The sequence below is a fragment of the Aquarana catesbeiana genome, linkage group LG05, assembly GCF_042186555.1.
Source record: "Aquarana catesbeiana isolate 2022-GZ linkage group LG05, ASM4218655v1, whole genome shotgun sequence".
NCBI lineage: Eukaryota > Metazoa > Chordata > Amphibia > Anura > Ranidae > Aquarana > Aquarana catesbeiana.
The window spans coordinates 566,638,289-566,660,567 of NC_133328.1; the positions used below are offsets into that span (position 1 = coordinate 566,638,289).

Here is a 22,279-nt window from a genome sequence, read left to right on the forward strand (position 1 = left end):
CCAGCACCCCCTAATTACTTACCTGAGCCCCATCCCTCTCTAGCAAAGTCCACTTGTGTCTTAGCAATCCGGGACTCTCCTGATTGGCTAAGACACAGCAGTGGCACCATTGGCTGCCGTGGCTGTCAGTTAGCCAAACAGGAGAGAGGGGGTGGGGCCAGGGCTCTGTGTCCAAATGGAGACATGGAGCTGTGACTCGGCTTGGGTGCCCCTGAAAAGGGGAGAATCCGGGCTGCTATATGCAAAACCAACTGCACAGAGGGGGTAAGTATAACATGATTGATTTTTTTTTTGTTTAAACAAGACTACAATCACTTTAACACCTAGTTATAATGTGGTATTTGTGACAGAAAAGTGCTGAAAATCAAACACATTAGGGGCCATTTTCAAGCTTAAAGCGGGATTCTGGCAACCAATCTTTTTTTTTTTTTAGGTCATTGAGACACTGCTAATCCCAAAATAATACTCACAGTTTGGGTGTAATATAAGTATTTTTTTACTTAAAAAATGTGATGCTGGCTGTTTCCATCTTGTCTGTGGGCATGTGAAGCCCACAAGCATTGATTTCCTGGATGAGGTGAATGCTGTTCATTCACAGCTTGTTCACGCGTATGATCATTGTTTCCGCACTGAATCTTGGGAAGCCTGACACTAAGCTCCCAGGCGGCGTGTGGCGCCCGGGAAAGGCAATAAACACACCTACTCCCATAGGAGGAGAGACAGGAAGTGCCAAAATAAAGTACAATATAAAGGTAATTACAGCAATAAAAAAATTTTCGTGCGGCATTTGAACATCTATGCAATTAACTGAAGGGGGCAAGATTAAAGTTAAAATTTTGAGTGGAACCCCGCTTTAAATAGCAAAATCATAAATCTTTCTACTGAGAATAAAAATTTCAGCACCTATAATGCAGTAAATTAACCCATTAGACTCTGAGAACCTGTAAGAGCAATAAGAACCCCATTGCTAATGTATATTTTGAGAGATAACATTCTTTTCTTAATGCAAATTGTACTAAAATAAACAATATTAGAACACACACACACACAATGCACTTTTAAGGTACCCAGACCCATATTTGGTAAAAGCATCACATTTTATTTTACAATTGAGTAAAAATGAAAGATTAAAAAATACCAGCAAAATGTCAATTAGTCATAAATAATATATTATATTTACCTAATGGACATGTCACAGTTGATCACATGGTAAAGAGCCGCTGATTGGCTCTTTACCCCAATTTGTGATCAGCTGTATCCAGAGGACACTGCGATCAGAGCGTGCCTCATGGCGGGCGTAATTAAGGGAGGGGGCGTCTTATGACGCCCTCCCAGCAGTGGCCAGCCGCACTGTAATTGTTATTCAGCTATAGTGATCAGCAAGTGTTTAACTCCAAGCACTTCCTAGAACTAAATTCCACTTCTTTTCAAGTATAGATAAGTTGTATAGTGTACAATAAAGCCATGACTGATGTCCATTAGGGATTTCTATTTATAGATAATATTTATACATACTCCCTGGCTCCCACTTGTCTGATCAACTTAAGACCCATCTCTCTGATCCCATTTGCCTCCAAGCTTCTTGAATGTCTTGTCCACACCTGTATGAGTTGCTACCTCACTGATAACAATGTTCTTTACTCCTACAGTCTGACTTCTGCCTGCAACATTCTACTGAAAGTGCCCTACTAAAACTCACTAATGAAATACTAACTAGCGGCCATTGCTCCATACTCATAAACCTTTCTGCTACCTTCAACACAGTCAACCACCCACTTCTCTACAATAAACTCCACTCTTTTGCGCTTCATAACTCTGCTTTTCCATTTTGCATCTCAGTGCACTTTCAGTGTCACATACAATGCTATCGCCTCCACTCTTCTACTTTCTGTTGGGGTACCTCAAGGCCCTGTACTTGGGTCCCTGCTATTCTCTCTAATGGGCCAGTAATAACCTCCCAGGGCTTCCAATACCTCTACCCTGATAATAGCCAGATCACTTTACTCCCCAGCTCAATCTCTTCACATATAACCACTCTCATTAACACCTTCTCATCCAGTCCCCGTCAACTCTTCTCTACCTTCAATTCTCTACTTAGCTTAGACTTTAGGACTTGGTAGTATTGATGTACAACTTGGTTTTCCATGTCACTGGTCTCCTAGATTACTCTGGGTGCAGGCTCAGCCATTAGGATAGGGCCACGCCTGCGTTGCTGCCGTTGCCCCTTTGGTCTGCTCCGGGCAGTGTTACTTACTATGCCTCAGCGGCTTTGCGATATGGTCACACCTTCATCTTCTCTTGAATGGAGCTGGCTACCTCACATGCATGGCTCAATGACTGAGCAGTCTGCGATCCACATCATCGCACCGCCATGATGGAGACTAGCTACTGAGTGTTTAAGGACATGCTTTTAGCCAACACTTGCTTTGCAGATGTCACTACACTACCAATGGATATTTTTGGCTCATTTTCTGGTCCTTATAGTTGGCTGCTTAAAGAGTGGACTACTCTTACAGGTTAGATCCCTTTTTTTTTTTTTTTTTACACATTATACATTGAGCATTTATACTCACATTTTATCTTTATTATTTACAACATACCTTGGACAGGTTTCCTCTCCTTTTCTGAGAACTTTATTTTGATTAGCTAGAGCAGGAGCAGTGACATCTACTTTGCAGAAGCTCTTTACTATACCAGATATTTAGATACCGATTTCTGAGGTAGGGGCCGGTTGTGTGTAAATGTATACTGAAAACCCCTTTGAAGATTGCTCTCTTGTTCTTTTCCTTATGATGAGTGTTTTTATCTATTCCTGTATAGCTTTTGCAATAGCATTAGAGAACCATACCAGTCTTCATTCTTGTATCCAAGCTTTGTTATTGGTCTCTCTGTTTTACCATCTGGTTGCACGCCCAGTAGAAAATTGGTGGCAACATTTTCCGTAACATTTCCCGACAGGCCCATTGGGCCTACCATTGCCAATCCCCTTTTGCAGATGCTAGTTATCCAGTCAGTGCACAGACCTGGAACAAGGCTGCATAACTCTAAAATTAGAATGCAGACAAATCTATTTAAATTGCATGTTTGTTCCAAGGGGACACATTGGCAATTAGTAGCCTCAATTATCCTCAGGAGATGTTTTGTTTTTTTTTTTTAAAGCCCCAACTCCAGGCTAAAAAAAAAAAAAAAAAAAAGTTTAATTGTTCATTTTTGCCCAGGGGGTGGAAATTGGAGATCTACTTACCTGATGCTTCCCATCTAGTGTGGTGGCCTGTTCCTGACCCTATCAAGCCCATAGCCCTGCTTTGTAAGTGAGGATGTCAGGAACAGTCCACCGCTGAATCACATGGGGGGATTGCTGTTCGCTGGTGGAACTTAAGATCGGGTGAGTATAGGCTATTTGCCCATTGCAAAAATAAGCAGTTAAAACTTTTTTGCCTAGAGTTGTGCTTTAAAGAAACAAAATTATAGGAAATTGGGTGCATGCAATATATATATATATACACATACACACATTATATATACACACACTCAAGAACAACAGGATTCAAGATCTTTATTAAGAGTTTTTGTTTATGCATCTGTATTGTTACTTTAATTGTGTAAAGTTCCAACCAATCAATTACCATAGAATGGAGTAGTAAGATTAATCAGCAAAACCAGAGTAATCCTGTTTATAACAGGGTGCTTGGAACATAGTCTTAAACCCCTCTACACACCATTAGATGTTCTGCAGATTTTTGTCTTCAGATTTACCAAAACCATATAATATGAGGTCAAACCTTAAGAGTTTCAATTTGTAAGCAATCAGGCAGGCCCTTACACTACACGGTCTTGGTAAATCTGAAGACAAAAATCTGCAGAAAATCTAATAGTGTGTATGGGGCCTTAGAAATCTTTTATACTTTTAAACCTAAAATGAAAAAGCTTGAGCCACGCTGTAGAAGGTAGAAGAGTTTTCACTTTCTAGTAGAAACCCCCTTAAACACTACAAGGAATCCTCAGAAAAGCACATGCATGAGAATCATATTGCTCCTATCAACCAAAGAGACTTGCAGGGTGTGAAACTCAGTCCAGGTCATTTCAGCTGGTTCCCCTGTTTAGGAGGGCACTAGAAGGCAGAGATGCACATCGGGGTGAAAGAAACCTGCTTTAAATAGGCATTGGCATACACATTGTCCCTGTGTACACATTTCAGGCTTCAAACATAAAGATATAAAATTTTAATTTTTTGTGAAGAATCACCAACAAGTGGGACACAATTGTGAAGTGGAACGAAATCTATTGGATATTTTAAACTTTTTTAGCAATTAAAAAACTGAAAAGTGGTGCGTGCAAAATGATTCGGCCCCTTTACTTTCAGTGCTGCAAACTCACTCCAGAAGTTCAGCGAGGATCTCTGAATGATCCAATGTTGTCCTAAATGACTGATGGTGATAAATAGAATCCACCTGTGTGTAATCAAGTCTCTGTATAAATGCACCTGCTCTGATAGTCTCAGGGTTCTGTTGAAAGCACAGAGATCATCATGAAGGCCAAGGAACACACCAGGCAGGTCCGTAATACTGTTGTGGAGAAGTTTAAAGCCAGATTTGGATACAAAAAGATTTCCCAAGCTTTAAACATCCCAAGGAGCACTGTGCAAGCGATCATTTTGAAATGGAAGGAGTATCAGACCACTGCAAATCTATGAAGACCTGGCTGTCCCTCTAAACTTTCAGCTCAGACAAGGAGAAGACCGATCAGAGATGCAGCCAAGAGGCCCATGATCACTCTGGATGAACTGCAGAGAACTACAGCTGAGGTGGGAGAGTCTGTCCATAGGACAACAATCAGTCGTACACTGCACAAATCTGGCCTTTATGGAAGAATGGCAAGAAGAAAGCCATTTCTCAAAGATATCCATAAAAAGTCTCGTCTAAAGTTTGCCACAAGCCACCTGGGAGACACACCAAACATGTGGAAGAAGGTGCTCTGGTCCGATGAAACCAAAATCGAACTTTTTGGCCACAATGCAAAACGATATGTTTGGCGTAAAAGCAACACAGCTCATCACACTCAACACACCATCCCCACTGTCAAACGTGGTGGTGGCAGCATCATGGTTTGGGCCTGCTTTTCTTCAGCAGGGACAAGGAAGATGGTTAAAATTGAGGGGAAGATGGATGCAGCCAAATACAGGACCATTCTGGATGAAAACCTGTTGGAGTCTGCAAAAGACCTGAAACTGGGACGGAGATTTATCTTTCAACAAGACAATGATCCCAAACATACAGCAAAATCTACAAAGGAATGGTTCACAAATAAACGTATCCAGGTGTTAGAATGGCCAAGTCAAAGTCCAGACCTGAATCCAATCGAGAATCTGTGGAAAGAGCTGAAAACTGCTGTTCACAAACGCTCTCCATCCAACCTCACTGAGCTCGAGCTGTTTTGCAAGGAAGAATGGGCAAGAATTTCAGACTCTCGATGTGCAAAACTGATAGAGACATACCCCAAGCGACTTGCAGCTGTAATCGCAGCAAAAGGTGGCTCTACAAAGTATTAAACGCAAGGGGGCCGAATAATTCTGCACGCCCCACTTTTCATTTTTTTATTAGTTAAAAAAGTTTCAAAAATCCAAAAGATTTCGTTCCACTTCACAATTGTGTCCCACTTGTTGGTGATTCTTCACAAAAAATAAAAATGTTATATCTTTATGTTTGAAGCCTGAAATGTGGCAAAAGGTTGAAAAGTTCAAGGGGGCCGAATACTTTCGCAAACCACTGTACATTAGACTTTAAAATCTACTCCCCCCACACTTTACCCCTACCTATACTAAAAACTAGCATCAGGCAGTTCACTTTACATATTTAATGCCTTAGTGGAAAATTACTGTACTTTTTACGAACCCTTACATGTCCATTTACTTAATCAGTGGTGCTTAGTCTTGGCAGAATTCTTCACTAACACTAGGTTATCTGAAAACCCTAAATAGCATCAGAAGCATTCAGTAGTAACATACAGTATAGCACTGGTGCTCCACTACCCTGGAAAGGGGAAGAAAAAAAAAGGAAATTGTACCAATCCCATATCTGAAGAGCTTTCAGAGCATCACTTCCTCAATGCTGAGACAACCACCTATGTACTAGAAACAAGTGTTCTCCAAAACTATATTCCAAACAAATCAAAGTACAAAAAAGTAGTGCAAAAACCAGAGCCAGAATGTTAGACAATTTCCAACTCAATGATTCACACAACGGTTGCACATTAGGTTGGTGATAGTGTTTCAGCTCACACTCAATATTCTTTCCCAGAATAAATCACAGCCTAAAAGCCATCGCATGTAACAAAGGTTCCTTCCTAGAACTATGACAGTGAGCATTACTCCGCTGAAAAGTCTGTGTCAATTTGGATAGGTAACCATTTTTACCTATAGAAAGGTAAAGGGGAACTAAAAACGTGGTAAAAATGAATCAGCCAGACTACCTTTTATGACACCTTGCTGGAGGGATCCTGTGATGTCTTCCATATCCTTATCCTTTCCAGGAGCACAAGCCAACAGAAAACTGGATTTCTCCACAAAAGAATATTGCCCAACTTCAACAAAACGTACATTGTTTTTCTCTGAAATCAAAACCTCTTTGGAAGGTGAAACTCACCACATCTTATACATTGCTGCAAATGGCTGTTTGAAATCCTCCTTTTCCACAGTTGGGCTCAGTTGCTGACTCATTGTAGCCCAGCTTTGTTAGTCCAATAAGCGCACAATGCTGATACAAGGGGCAAAGACCTAAAATCAGGATCTACAGAACACATCCTATTCCTTTACCGAGAACCTCAATATACCCATTTAGCCAAAAAACACTGGCAGCATCAGAGCAGTAACAAACAAAAAAGAAGCATGTACATCCAACAATTTTAACAAACCACATGCCCTGTATCAAGTCTTTCAACTTAAAATATACATAAATTTATCAAATCTTAAATCTGGTTGTTAAAACAAAAAAACCCTCAAAACTAGGAACACAGTTATGTTTTTACTTCTGTGTTTCATGAATCCTAATCACACGTAGATATCAGAAGAGCAACGTCTTACTTGTAAAAGGAAGTACAACAAATATTCTCAAAGTAGAATACTATGTTTTAAAAAAAATGCAACATTTGAGATCAGAAATTAGTAACGTAAAAGTGGGACGATGCCATCACAAAGACCTGTCATTTTGTATCCTTAACCATAATGCGTTTCCTACACAACTAGAACCTGCACGCTTCATCTTCCAAGATTTGAAAATAAATGCAGACAGATCAATTTCCCAACATACCCTGTAAAAAAAAAAAAAAGGGAAGGAAGGGGGGGCTCGTACCATTAAGATGGTCAAAGATCACCTTTTTTTTACGCTTTGAATTTACAGCAAAATATAATGGGTCTTTCGTTAACACCAGCCATTGCATCATCCTAGTTTTCAAAGTAGACTGTGGCAAGTCCTGTTGCCATTTCATTCTTGGTGGAGTTGGATTTCTACTGAATCCTGAGTTATATTGCAACCATAGAAAAAAAAAAAAAGTCTAAAAATGCCTTTCATAGTGGCTTTGTATGGCAGATCCTTCATATGTACAATAGCAACTGATGACAAACCTTGGCTATGAAATGGTAAAGATTGTAAGTGATATAACTTTTGTCTTCCCATCACACTTTTTAGTAAGTTCCTCTTGACCAACAAAATCCAATGGGTTACAGCCTCAAAACCTTTCTGGAGAACCTCTGAAATGGCCTTGACCATAAGCCAAGTCAACATGCAAGGCATAACACTGTTCAATAGGTATATGTACATTATATTAATCTCTGTACTTAATTACCACCAGCCTAACATTAAAAGACACCAAATTCCTTCATTTGTTCATGAGATATACATCTCAGGTGGACTCCTGTATCTAAGAAATGACGATTCAAACTTTCAGCAAGAAAAGCTTGCTGTTCAGCGGGAAAATTCACCAATGCTTCCCCAAGCTGACTACTTTTCTGTCAAAAAAACAAGAAAAACGCTCACAGTAGATCACTATGTATTGAAAAACATGACATTTCATATCAGATATTAGGAATTGGAAAGTGGGGAAGATGCTGTCACAACCATCCTAAAGACATGTCATTTTGCCAAGACTCCTATAGGTTAAGATAGAATTCCATAGTTTGTACCTTTCCAAATCTCTTGCTCATTGTATCCTTTACCATAATGTGTTTGCTACACAAATAGAACCTTCACACTTTGTAGAGCTTCCCATGCTCACTTAAAAATAACAAATGCAGTCAACTGATCATCAATTTCCTAGCAAACCCTATAGAGGAAAAAAAAAGGGAAGGGGGGCTGCACATAGAATAGCCAAAGAGATCACCATCTTTGACACTTTAAATCGACAGCAAAATATAATTGTCCAATTACAGCTAAGACCGGTAGCCTAAAAAAAAGGCGTCTTGCTGACCGTTAAATGGACAATTACATGACCAAATAAACAGAAGTCAAACCATACAAATCCATTTAAGCAGTCTCTAATATTCATATTGAAAATATGAACACAAGACATGTTTCATTATAAGATTCTGAATTCCCTTTACTGGGTGAAACAATGTGGGCTTTCCAAGGGATGTCATGTTTTTACAGTTTACTCTAAACTGTCCAATGTCTGGACTGGGGATGTGGGGCCTGATCACCTGTCATACAAAATATGAAAGGTAAAAATTGCAAAAAGAAGATCCCTTAATTATAGCGATGTTACAGTAAAGATAACGGCCTTTCAATTCCAGACTTAAGTATATCAAGAAGTTCCAAAGTCTGCTTCAACTAAAGAGAAAACCGTGCCTACAGATATTTTGCGATGGCATCTTTGCCAATTAAATGCCCAGGCATAGGTATGGACACATAGAACGCTTTAATCAAAATGAGTATACAACCAGAGAAGTCAAATGTGGTCACTATATTTACAGCTTATAAGAATATGGAATGCTCTGATCGTCAATTAAGGAAAAAATTAAAGAAAAAAACATCCATCTGTAAAAAATATTCCGAAGTCTCATTGAAGAGTAGTACAATGGATTACTGAAATATTCAAATCATCTTTCTTTTTTTAACTTCCCATCAAGGATATGACAAAGATAAACCGATTTTGCGTGTTCCAATGGGCCTCTCATTAAGTTCATTAACAGCAGCCATGGCCTCATCATAGTTGTCAAAGTAGGCTGTGGCAAGTCCTGTTGCCATCCCACCTTCGTTATATTTGATTTTTACAGACTCACGAGTTATATTGTAACCATAGAAAAAATCTAAAATTTCTTCCCTAGTGGCTTTGTATGGCAGATTCTTCATACGTACAATAGCACCTGCTGGCCTGCCTTCCACACCTTGGCCACTGTATGGTAAAGAATGATAGTAATCGATGTCACCTTGGCCGCCTCTGTCAAACTTTCCAGCATGTTCACCTTTACCAATAAAATCCAATGGGTTAGAGCCTTGAAATCTTTCTGGAGAACCTCTAAAATCTCCACGGCCATAAGCCAAATCATCACGCAAGGCATAAGGCCGTTCAATAGGATCACGTAAACTGTACTCGTCTCTGTACAGCGGTGAATGGGCCAACACCTTTTCCAGTGGTTTATCAACAACAACGCCAAACTCTTTCATCTGTTCATCAGAAATACGTCTCAGGAGGACTTCTGTATCCAAGAATCGTTGGCGATTCAAACTTTCAGCGAGAAAAGCTTGCTGTTCCGTGGGAAACTTCACCAATGCCTCCCCAAGCCCGACTCCATTGCTGTCAAAAAGCAAGTAAACATCTTCGTCGCGCACAGGAAATCCAGCCAAAAATCTCAGAACTTCAGCTTTGGTTACATCGAATGGAAAATTCCTCAGGTATACACATCTTTTAATGGGAGCATGGTCTCTACTTGCATAATCACCAGTGAAATTCTCCACTTTAGGAGGAGATCGACTTTCAAAGGACTCTATCAAATCCAACATTTCTTTTCGGGGAATGGGATTTATAAAAATTTGCCGACCATTAAAATTGCTTTTGTTCAAAGCTAGGCACTTTTCAAACTGCCGCTCACTTCTTACCATGAGAAACCCTTCTCTTGTTCTGTTCTGGTGCCTGTCAAGCAAGAACTTTATCTGTGAATCAGGAAGGTCGGGCAAACCCAAAAAATTCTTAATATTTTGCTTATCCACGCTATATGACAAGTTCTTCAAGTGTACATAAAGCTGCTGATTTAGTGGAGATCTGGACCTTGACCTTGGTTTCCTGGGTTGTTTGGGATGCAGTCCACCTACATGCCCACCAGCAGTGATCCACTGCTCTTCAGTTGCCTTCTTAAGAGAGATAAACCTTTCACCAATATACTCATTATCACGAGCAAGGGCTGCATTCGCATCCTTTACACTTCCAAATTTCACATAACCATTTCCATTTTTAAGCCCATTTTTACGGCATTGGAAGAGGACCTCGACCACATCTAGGCCAGCAAAGAACTTCCTGACATCTTCCTCTGTTGCACTGTATGGAAGCCCATACAAAAACATATAAACGGTATCAACATTTTTGGAATTTTTCGCTTCTCTCCTGTCATACTTCATTGCATATGCTTCATTGTGTTTTGTACCACTGTTGTCCACACCAGGTTCAGAGGTGCCTTTGTCAAACTTTTTTGGGTTGACCCCTTTCTTTGCACCAAATGTATCATTACCAGGTGGTACCGCTGGATGCTTTCTGTTACCTCTACGACTCATTTCCAGAGTATTTTGCATTTCTGCCTTGCTGCTGAGAAAAAGCTGAACGTGTGAAGTCTTAATAACACCACCATTTCGACTCATAGCACGTCTGGCATCTTCATCTGTTGCAAATATAATGAAGGCTTCACCAAGTTTACCACCGATAATGTGCACACCTCCATCAGGGATATTCAGTCCACTGAAGAAATGCCGAATATCAACTGAACCAGCAGTACCAGGAAGCCCCTGTAAGCGGATTACTACTGCCATCCTTTAGAATTTACACCTGCAAACAAAAAAGTACACAATAATTAAACCCCTTGGTTTAAAACTAAGCGTTCCTGCACCTTAGATGGCCTCCCTGCAAGTCTTTTACTCATCTGTGTCCAATACAGCGAGATATTGCTGGGAAAGCTGCAGAGCCACTTGTCAAAACCCTCTAAGCTGCACCCTCCATTCAATCTTATCTGTGCTCCGGTCAAGTATGAACTCCTCCCATAGGAATGAATGTAAGCATAAGCCCAGCAAAGAAGATTTTAACAAGCAGCTGTGAGGTTTCATCAGATATATATCGCTGGATAAGGTGCAGTTAAATTTTAAAGCAATAAAGTACACTTCTCCTTTTGCAGCCAAGTTGGGATAATACCTACTTTAAATGTCCCCATTTTCTCAGCATAACTTAAAGTGGATGTAAACCCTATTCATGAAATCTGACCTGGACAAATATCTCTGTATATATATCTTTATCTGTGTTTACTTATCTCTCTCCAAAGTCCTAAGTCCTGTGTCTTTCTGCTGCTCCGTTCCCCGGTTATCAGCATGAGAACTTATGACAAGCTCTTCGACACACAAGATAAAATCAGTTGGAAATTTGTGTCGGGGAGGAAACTTAGAGATAGATTAGCAGAGAGCTGGAGTACAGCTCTGCAAGTTTCTTCCTTCCTTTGTCTAGGTGGAAGGGGAGGGGGGTGCTCCTTTTCTCCAATCAGCTCACACACAGTGTATGCCCAAACTCCCCTCCCACTGCTGAAACAGGAAGAAAAATTTGAAACACAATGTGCACTTTCTAAAGAATATAGAAAGTGAAAGACTACAGATATACAAATAAAACTTATGTAGGGAGATTTGTTTCATCCCAGTGTATCATCTGAGGCTGTTCACTTTACTGGGTATAGGAGAAGGTTTACATCCACATTAAGAAAAAAAATATTTAAAGATCTGTTGAAGACTATTACCTTCACTAACACATGCGGCACTGTGTGAACTGTATAGAGCCTTAGCTCCATACAGTATACAGTACTGTGTTCCAGCAGTGGTACAGGGGGGCTTCCAACAAAAACAAAATCGAGCTACTCACAGGAAGCTTGTGCTTTCTGAATAAATACAAGGCACCTCTGATTGCCTGAGGATGAGCAGATGATGTCATGATCTCCACCTCAGCCAAAGGAAGCCCTGTATTCATTCATAAAACACAAAGCTTCTATGTGAATAGCTGAGCAGTGCTCAGCCAACTCAATTTTATTCTGGGAGCGAGACAGGAAGTCCCCATCCCACTGCTGAACACAGCGCTGTATACAGTATGTAGCTGAGGCCGCACACAATTTATACAGCACTGATAGCCAATGTAAGTATTTGAAGGACAGTTTGGACAAGCTTTGGCCAAACAAACCATTTAAAAGGTCACCAAAACATCAAGTAATGCTTTAAGGACTCAACGTCTAGCCTTGGCTTTCATGCCTCTCATTATGTGCTGTCAGAAAGGCTGCCAGGTTACCTCAGCCATATCTGGGAACACATTTTTGACCCTTTTCAACATTGCATAGCTTTACATGCCCAAAGGCTTTTGAGGCCCGGTTCACACTTGTGCGATGCCAGACATCGCATGTAATTAGCAGCGCACTGCAGTTCACATTACATGCGATGTCTGTGCGGTGCGATATCAGCCATACAGATAGTATGGCTAATATTGCACCGCATTCGGTCCAAACATGCACAGGACCCTTTTTTCTGTTCGGACCAGAATCGGATTGCATGTGTGTTCACACATATGCGATCCGATTCATGTCCGAACTGTCAGTTCGCAGTGCGATATGCAAGCTGAACTGGGGGTGTCGTTAACAATGTATTTACACTCCCCAGCGATTCCCATATGGCAGTGTAAACTGACATGCGAGTCGGTGCGATGTGGCAACCCGCAGTGGATTTGCGGTGTTCTTGCATCGCACAAGTGTGAACCGGGCCTTAAACTGCATTGACCCACACTTTTGTCATTGGTGAGAGAAAGTTTTCTTGCAACCTGGAAGTTGATCACAATAATTAGGAGAGCCATTGTGGATTTCTTACGTGTGTACCAGATTCACAGGCCCTGAAGGACTAAAAGCAGTTAGTAAGTTAAAGCTGAACTCCGTGTGGATATAAAACTCAAAACTAAATTCAGCTCTGTAATCACTAAAAAAATATTAAACCCTCCTAGAAAAAAAAAAAAATGTATCGGCATACCTTGTCACCACTGCTTCTTATTCTCAGTTTTACAGCACTACTAGCCTATAAAACTTACTGCCTAAAGCAGGCATGTCCAATCATGTCCAGTTTCAGACTACCGCCTGGTAATTTTGACATGTATATCTTTTGTGGCCCCCCAACGAATCCCCGAGTGCCAGGGGCCACAAAAGATATATATGCTGGCTGCCTTGGAGGGGACGGGATGAGTGCCGTACATACAGGAGAAATTCCTGTTTACATGGCGGCCTGTGTAAAAGAAAGTCCTGTTGGCGCTCTTCCCATCCCCTCTCGGTCTCCTCCAAGGCTGCAGATGGGCATGAACCAGACTGCACTCATGACAATGGGGGTGCTGCATTCATGGCAAATGGAGAGGCACTGACCCTTATTTTGCTTCACAGTGCTTTATTTCAAATTTGAGATTTTTTTCCTGAAACGTCCTTTTTAAAGTTAAGGTCCGTGTTATAAGCCGATAAATACGGTATATCCAAATAACACACCCAAGCTCATCTCTTTACCACACACACAGCCACAAAGGCAAGAGAATTCTTGTTGGGCAGTGTATTAATGCTCAGATGAACACACTTAGACCAAATTTTAATGGTTTAAAGAATGTCAGGGAAAATGGTCAGCCCTCACGCATGTTCACTTCATCAAATCGGGCCCTCTTTGAAAAATGTTTGGACACCCCTGGCCTAAAGGGTCTCTCCCCGATGACACTGACATGCGCACTACTGCCACCTGGTGCCTTGCACGTGGGATGCATGTACAATAGGGGTCTCCGCCTTTCAGTGCTCTTTAACTGTGTGCGCAGTAAGAGCTGCTGGTGCTTTCTGGACAACACGTGTAGTACTGTGCTTTGAAATCTAAGTACAGTATTGCACATGCAATGGCCTGAGCGTCAATAGGCCCTACTGTGCACGCGCCGGCTGGGCACAGCATCAGAAAGACAGCAGCCACCATTGCACGTGTTTGCCAGACAGTTCCAGAAGCCCCTACTGCATACCTGCAGCCCTACTGCAAACACTGTAAAGTACCTTAAAGTAGAACTATAGGCAAAACTTTTTCTTTATTTGGGATAGAGAAAGGGAGGGATAATAACCCGTCAATATTTTTTTGCCATCAGTGTCCCATTTGGGAGTTAAACCTTTACTTCCTGTCCCATAGCCAAAAAAGGAAGTGAGAAAATCCCTGCAAATTAGGGGAATTCCTTGGGGACCCCCAGATCACTGGAACTAGTGTCCCCCATTGGAATATTTCCCCTCTATTACTTTTCTAAAGACAACCAGGGTGGCTAAAAATCAATGATTTTCAAAAAAAATCTGTTTATTTAAATCTGATTTTTTTTTAATCAAATTTATTTTAATAAAATGCCTTTGGAGTAAAAATCTAAAGACAGTTTTCTATTTTAGATACATTAATAATTTAGTTTTTTGAGCATGAAATGGAGCTTAGTTATGTAGAATGAGGCTGTATATTCTGCAATATTTCCATTTTTGGTAAACTCATTCAATGAATCCACGGACTGCAATCAAAAAACCTAATAGGTGTTCTAATCCCTCTCCTCTCTGTCCAAAACAAAAAAAAAAAAAACCCAAAAGATTTTAACTTTAATTTGATGTATTAACCTCTTGCAGTCTATTGTATAGCAATGTTCAGATTATGGATGGTGGGAGCAGCAAAGGAAGCCAGTCAGGTGTGCTGCAGTGTAATACTGACAAGAGTGAACAGAGTGACAGATGAGCTCATCAGTCTACTGCTTCTCCTTTCACTGCTCAGTCCCAAGATTGATACATTAATGTGACAGACAGTGAGAATAACGTTACTTACACTTGTGGTCATTGGAAAGAATTACCCCTTTACAGATGGCTAAAAACATCAATAGTGTCAGGGGGGCAGAAATTGCTCTTTGCTCAAGGAACCCCTAGCAACCTTGGAGGGAACCCTATGGTTCAATGGAACCCTGGTTGAAAAACCCTGCTCTAAGTAAAAATGAAGCTGCAACAGAAAAAGACCAGGCTTACTCCCCTGCAAGGCTAGGCTGTGGGCAATACTTTGTAAATATCTAGACTGGACGAACAGCTCTAAAAAAAGGTAATTCATCAGTGTATTTGGTGGTTTGCCTGGAGTTAAATGTTAAAACGGAGTTCCACCCATTTAAAAGTTAGCAGCTACAAAAAGTGTAGCTGCTGACTTTTAATAGTCAGACACTCACCTGTCCCACGGTCCAGCGGTGCAGGTGCACGAAGGCTCGCTCCTCTCCCCGGAATTCTAACTGTGGGCGCCCGGCTGTGGCTTTACAGCCGGGCGAGCCGCGCTGTAAATGGCCAGGCAATCTTCTGTGACATGTCCCAGAAGATTGGAGGGAGGGGGGAGAGGTGATCTTCCTTCCGGCGCCAGGGGAGGAAGTGGGAGCTGGGTGCCTCTAAAAACAGGATACGCCCCCCCCCCCCCCCAAAAAAATGACATGCCAAATGTAGCATGTCAGAGGGTCAACTACACTTAAAGCGGAAGTTCTATTTTTGGGTGGAACTCCGCTTTAAGTATATTCTCATTTTCTGCAGCTCGCCCACCAAAAAAATGCAACTATCCTATTCTGCTCTCATGGAGCATGTTTACCAGACTAGCAAGCCAACCAATATCTAGGAACTTATCCTGTAATCAGGTCCTACAAATCTGTATAAGAAATGCATTCATGAAATGACCACAAATAAAGTCTGTGGAAACTTAGGAAAACTGAAATCAATTCACAAAACATGTACTCACTGAAAATGCACCCCTTTAATTTCTTGAAGATCTTAACACTTTAAACTTAGCTGTGAAAAAAAAAACGTTTGTTAATTGAAATTTAAAGGACATAGGAATGGTGCAGGCTAAAGTGAGGGTAACCAATAAAAACATGCTAACACTTCCTGTGGCAATACTGCAGATCTGAAAAAAAAACACCCTAAAGCACACACTAATAAGTTTGTTTTTGTTCAACCCGACAGCCAGCTCTAGTCAGAGCCGCTGTACTAACAATCCGACGTTAGTACAGTGATTTCCCCCGCTGAGCTGTTTTCTGACAGGGAGATGACCCCCCCCCCCCTCCCCCGCCAGAACACTCTGTCAGCGTTCTTAGCCATTGGCTGAGAGCACTGATCAGAAGCCAGTCAACTGCTGTTTTTCCAGCATGCTCGGCCAGCTTCTGTCGGACCAGTTGACATACACACGGCCCGAATGTCTGACGGTTTTTATTGAACCGGCCAATGTCCCCTGACATTCAGCCCATGTGTATGGGGCTTAAAGGCCAAGTTCATCTTTAGAATAAAATGGACTATGCAGTCAAGAAGTAATAGAAAACTGGGGGAAACAGTCCGGTATTGAAGTGGATAATGTAACTGCAATACCTGTAGGCTATTTGCAGCACTCCCAAAACAACATATCCACGCTTTCTGTTCTGCTGTAGCAGCAGCTGAGATCAGCATTGCTGCTATGGTGGAGGATGGAAAGTGAATAATCATTATGCATGCGTAGCTTCTGAACAAGGGAGAGCACTTGCTTCTTTAACCACTTCAGCACCGGAAGATTTTCCCCCTTTATGACCAGACCATTATTTTGCGATAAGGCACTGCATTACTTTAACTGACAATTACATGGTCATGCAATGTTGCACCCAAACAAAATTGACATCTTTTTTTCCCACAAATAGATCTTTCTTTTGGTGGTATTTAATCACCTCTGCAGTTTTTATTTTTTGCGCTACAAACAAAAGACTGACAATTTTGAAAAAAAAGTAAATAATTACTTTTTCCTTTCTGCTATAACACACATCTAAAAAAAAAATATATAAAAAGACAAAAATGTATTCATCAGTTAAGGCCAATATGTATTCTTCTACATATTTTTGTTAAAAAACCACAATAAGCTTATAATTGGGTTAGTGCAAAAGTTATAGCGTCTACAAAATAGGGGATAGATTTATGGCGTTTTTATTTTTTTTTTTACTAGTAATGGCACCAATCTGCGATTTTTAACAGGACTGCGGCGGACAGATCGGACACCTGACATTTTTGACACTTTTTGGGAACCAGTGACATTATTACAGTGATCAGTGCTAAAAAAAATATGCACTGACATTGTACTAATGACACTGGCAATGAAGGGATTAACATCAGGGGCGACCAAAGGGTTAAATGTGTTCCCTGTTTGTGATTACTAACTGTATAGAGGACTGTGTGACTGGGGAACACAGATTCCTCTTCATGCTTAGCAGGAAGACAGATGTCATCCCCTGACAGAACGGAGATCTGCCTTGTTTACTTTGGCAGATCCCTGTTCTGTCTCTGCTGGGAGCGATCGCGGACAGCCATCAAGTCCGCTGGACCCGCTGATTGGCTCCCCCCCTGGCCAATCGGCGCGCACCCATGGAACTAGTACACGAAACGCTGTACCACTACGGCGATTTGCACAGCCAAGCCACCTTGCCGCAATACATCTGCGGCGGGTGGTCGGCAAGTAGTTAATGCTGGGGGTGCACATTCAATGTTGAACACATCCAAGCAACAAGGCAAGATAGGGAAACACTAAGGCCCCTTTCACACTGGGGCGATGGGGGCATCGGTGGTAAAGCATCGCTATATCTAGTGCCACTTTACTGTCATTTTAGCTGCGCCATTTGTCCTCTAGCAGGGCAGTTTTAACCTGCGCTAGCAGCCGAAAAAAGGGTTAAAACTGCCCGCAAAGCGCCACTGCTGCAGCGCTATGCCGCTGGTATAGCCGCGCTGCCCCGTTAATTTCAATGGGCAGGAGCGTTGAAGAAGCGGTGTATAAACTGCTCCTTCACCGCTCCAAAGATGCTGCTAGCAGGACTTTTTTTAGCATCCTGCCAGCGCACCGCTCCAGTGTGAAAGTCCTCGAGGCTTTCACATTGGAGAGACAGCAGCGGCTGTTTCAGGGCGCTTTGCAGGTGCTATTTTTAGCGCTGTAGCGCCTGCAAAGCGCCCCAGTGTGAAAGGGATCTAATAGAAGTTTTAAGACAAGATTTGGGGGGTATTGTAAATAGGCTACAGGTTATGCAATTACACCAATCTACTGGGACCTCTTGGCTGCATAATCCTTTTTACTCAAAAGATGAATTTAGCCCTGAAACTATTTAAAAAAAAAAAAAAAATTACCAATCATTTTATAGACTGTTGTCACAGGCTTAAATCTTCTACAGAGAATTTGTAAAACAAATTTCAGCAGGAAAATTACAGAAGGCAATACTTTATAATTTTACCTTCAATTTTATTTCAGTATTCAAGGATAACTGTAGTATTGGTACAAGCTGTCCTTAAAGTGGTTGTACACCTGCTTTTACCTACACGTTAGCCTATATTAAGTCTTACCTGTAGGTGCTGGAAATATCTCCTAAACGTCCACGGTTTAGGAGATATTTATGAAAAAGCTGAGCGCTGATGACTACGGCACATGCGCACTTTAGAAGGGACACATCGTGCCGTTTCTAATAGGGGTCATGTCGTGACTGGCGAGAGTGATGTCACGCGACTTCCGGCCAGTCACAGAGCCGGAGTTCGCGGCCCCGGAAGGAAGAGGGGTGAAGATGGACGCTCCCTGCTAGTGGGGACAGCGGGAACATTGCAGGCTTCGGTTTTAGGTAAGTGACACATAATGGGCTCCTATGCGATACATAGGAGCCCATTATGCTTTACCTTTGCAGGGAAATAGAGAGGAAGTAAAACCCACCAGGGCTGACTTCCTCTTTGAGCCCACGTTCACACTAAGGGCGAGGGTTTGAAATCAGCTGAACTCGCACGATACATTCGTTTCGTAAGTGTTCATTTATTTTTGGCGTGCGCAGTAAGGTCGGTCGAGGATTTTTTACAGGGAAATTCCTGTTTGCGCTGACAGCCGCTGAAGGCATGCACGACGCGTTGCGCATGCGCAGTGTGTGCGGTTTTGGAGATACAGCTGATGCCTCGTCACAGGACATTTTGTCAGACCGTCGCCTGGCCATCAATCTGCTATAGGCCGGACAGAAAGTAGTTAAAACGATCAGCGCTGCAGGCTCATCGAGAGGGAAGAGAAGTCAATCTGTAGACAGACTAATGTACAAATCACAGAGCCCATACATGGATCAGAATTTGGCTGCTCCCTGCTGAACAGAATGAATTTTGGTCCATTTATGGGCAACCTGACTCCTATAACAACAGAGGATCTTGGGTTGCCCTTGGCAACTGCACAGAACAGTGTGAGCTGCTGGGGGAGGGGGGTGGTGAGCTTGTTAGGCCCCATTTACATTGGAACGTTCTGAAAGCATCCCCAGAACGCGTCTCACAGCGACATTGATAATATCACCCCAAACAGGACAAGGAAATGTGCATTTTATCCCGCGGAAAACTGAGGTAAAGAAAGAAAGTACAGAAAGAAGCTCTGGACATATTTTTGTGCGCCTATCATAAGACAGTCCATTCAACTGAATAGGTTGCATTTTTCTGTCGCACAACACAAAGAAAACACACAGATGTGAACGAGGCCTTCTTCCACACCGCATGCGCAGCACAGGCTCGCTCTACGGCAAATCCAAGACGAACTTTAGCCCACATCCTCCATTCATGTGAGACGCGGCGCTCCGGAGCCAAGGCCCAACATGGCGCCATTCTTCCTCCATCTTCACTAATCACAGCACGGAGCCAACCCTTCCATCGCCCTCCCCCCAGCCCATACTTACCACACACCGACACGACTACACCACCTCACCGACCTCCGACTTCTCTCCGTAGTAAAATGGCGCCCGGAGCTTCCGCCACAGAACCGCCTAGATTCCTGGGGGGGACCGCCCTACAACGTCATCGCTTGCGCCCGTCGCTCACAGACAATAGATGTCCCAAGGGCGGCCATCTTAGAGGCGGGCGCTGGGGCTTGATTAGTCTGGCAATAGGTGGTCCATGGGCGGCCATCTTAGAAGCGGGCACTGGCGCTTCCTTTACAAATAATAGGTGGTCCAAGGGCGTCTTAGAGGCAGGCATTCTGTCAGAATAAATTCTCCATTACAGACAAAAGGTAGTCAAAGGGCGGCCATCTTAGACACGGGCACTTGTGGCACTGGTTACAATTGGCGCATTTTTCTCAACCTGGTGAAGCTCAACCTGCCACTAGGTGTCTATGTGAATCATGGTGGGTTGTGAGGTTATCCATACTGTACAACAAATAGCTAGGTTCACATCTGCATATCTCCCAACTGTTCCTGATTTGGAGCAAAGTCCCTCTTTCCTTCTCATCTGTCGCTCATTTTTGTCCGATTTATATAGTTGTATATAAAACGTGCTTTTTATCTTTCAAAAAGTGTTTCCCAGTGCTAAACCTTTCATCCAATTTCTAAATTGCCACATTTGTAAATTTCAAAAGCCAATATAAAGGAATAGTAGATGGTAAAAAAGCACTTGGGGGATTAAAGAGGAACTGCAGTCTGCTCACATAATTTGTAATAAAAACATGTTTGCCATTTAGGGTTGCCACCTGTCCGGGATTCACCCGGACAGTCCGGGTTTTAAATTCTGTGTCCGGGTTTCAGTCCACATATCAGTGGCAGCCCTGCAGCACCAGTCCTCCTATCTCCCTCTCCCCTCCCTTCGGCTTCCAGTGCTTTTAATTTTATTGGTAGGGAGGACACTTTAACTGGGCTACAGACTAACATGGGGGGTTATACTGGGGGACAGACTGATGTGGGGGGGTTATACTGGGGGACAGACTGATGTGGGGGGTTATACTGCGGGACAGACTGATGGGGGGTTATACTGCGGGACAGACTGATGGGGGGTTATACTGGGGGACAGACTGATGGGGGGTTATACTGGGGGACAGACTGATGGGGGGGGTTATACTGGGGGACAGACTGATGTGGGGGGGGTTATACTGGGGGACAGTCTGATGTGGGGGGGTTATGCTGGGGGACAGACTGATGTGGGGGGGTTATGCTGGGGGACAGACTAAGGGGGGGTTATACTGGGGGACAGACTGATGTGGGGGGGTTATACTGGGGGACAGACTAAGGGGGGGTTATACTGGGGGACAGACTAAGGGGGGTTATACTGGGGACAGACTGATGTGGGGGGGGTATACTGGGGGACAGACTGATGTGGGGGGTTATGCTGGGGGACAGACTGATGTGGGGGGTTATGCTGGGGGACAGACTGATGTGGGGGGGGTAATACTGGGAGACAGACTGATGTGGGGTGTTATGCTGGGGGACAGACTGATGTGGGGGGGTTATACTGGGGGACAGACTAAGGGGGGTTATACTGGGGGACAGACTGATGTGGGGGGGGTTATACTGGGGGACAGACTGATGTGGGGGGTTTATACTGGGGGACAGACTAAGGGGGGGGGTTATACTGGGGGACAGACTGATGTGGGGGGGGGGTTATACTGGGGGACAGACTAAGGGGGGGTTATACTGGGGGACAGACTGATGTGGGGGGGGTTATACTGGGGGACAGACTGATGTGGGGGGTTTATGCTGGGGGACAGTCTGATGTGGGGGGGTTATGCTGGGGGACAGACTGATGTGGGGGGGTTATGCTGGGGGACAGACTAAGGGGGGGTTATACTGGGGGACAGACTGATGTGGGGGGGTTATACTGGGTGACAGACTAAGGGGGGGTTATACTGGGGGACAGACTAAGGGGGGTTATACTGGGGACAGACTGATGTGGGGGGTATACTGGGGGACAGACTGATGTGGGGGGTTATGCTGGGGGACAGACTGATGTGGGGGGGGGTAATACTGGGGGACAGACTGATGTGGGGTGTTATGCTGGGGGACAGACTGATGTGGGGGAGTTATACTGGGGGACAGACTGATGTGGGGGGTTATACTGGGGGACAGACTGATGTGGGGGTTTATGCTGGGGGACAGACTGATGTGGGGGGTTATACTGGGGGACAGACTGATGTGGGGGGGTTATACTGGGGGACAGACTGATGTGGGGGGGTTATACTGGGGGACAGACTGATGTGGGGGGGTTATACTGGGGGACAGACTGATGTGGGGGGGTTAT

The 22,279-nt window shown here is 43.2% G+C and overlaps 1 protein-coding gene across 2 annotated transcripts; it reads right to left on the reverse strand.

Annotated features, from left to right (window-relative positions):
• Positions 1-1,078: 1,078 nt before the first annotated feature.
• On the reverse strand, positions 1,079-20,083 carry LOC141145356 (RNA-binding protein 12B-like). Of its 2 annotated transcripts, XM_073631960.1 has the most exons (3): positions 19,951-20,070; positions 16,005-16,054; positions 1,079-11,025 (listed from the first exon to the last, which is right to left on the reverse strand). In XM_073631960.1, exon 3 carries the CDS (start codon positions 11,007-11,009, stop codon positions 9,114-9,116), a length of 1,896 nt encoding a protein of 631 aa, XP_073488061.1. In that variant the 5' UTR covers positions 11,010-11,025; positions 16,005-16,054; positions 19,951-20,070; the 3' UTR covers positions 1,079-9,113. The 2 variants fall into 2 exon arrangements, with proteins under 2 accessions (XP_073488061.1, XP_073488060.1); XM_073631959.1 differs by lacking the exon at positions 16,005-16,054 and having other exon boundaries at positions 19,951-20,083.
• Positions 20,084-22,279: the final 2,196 nt, after the last annotated feature.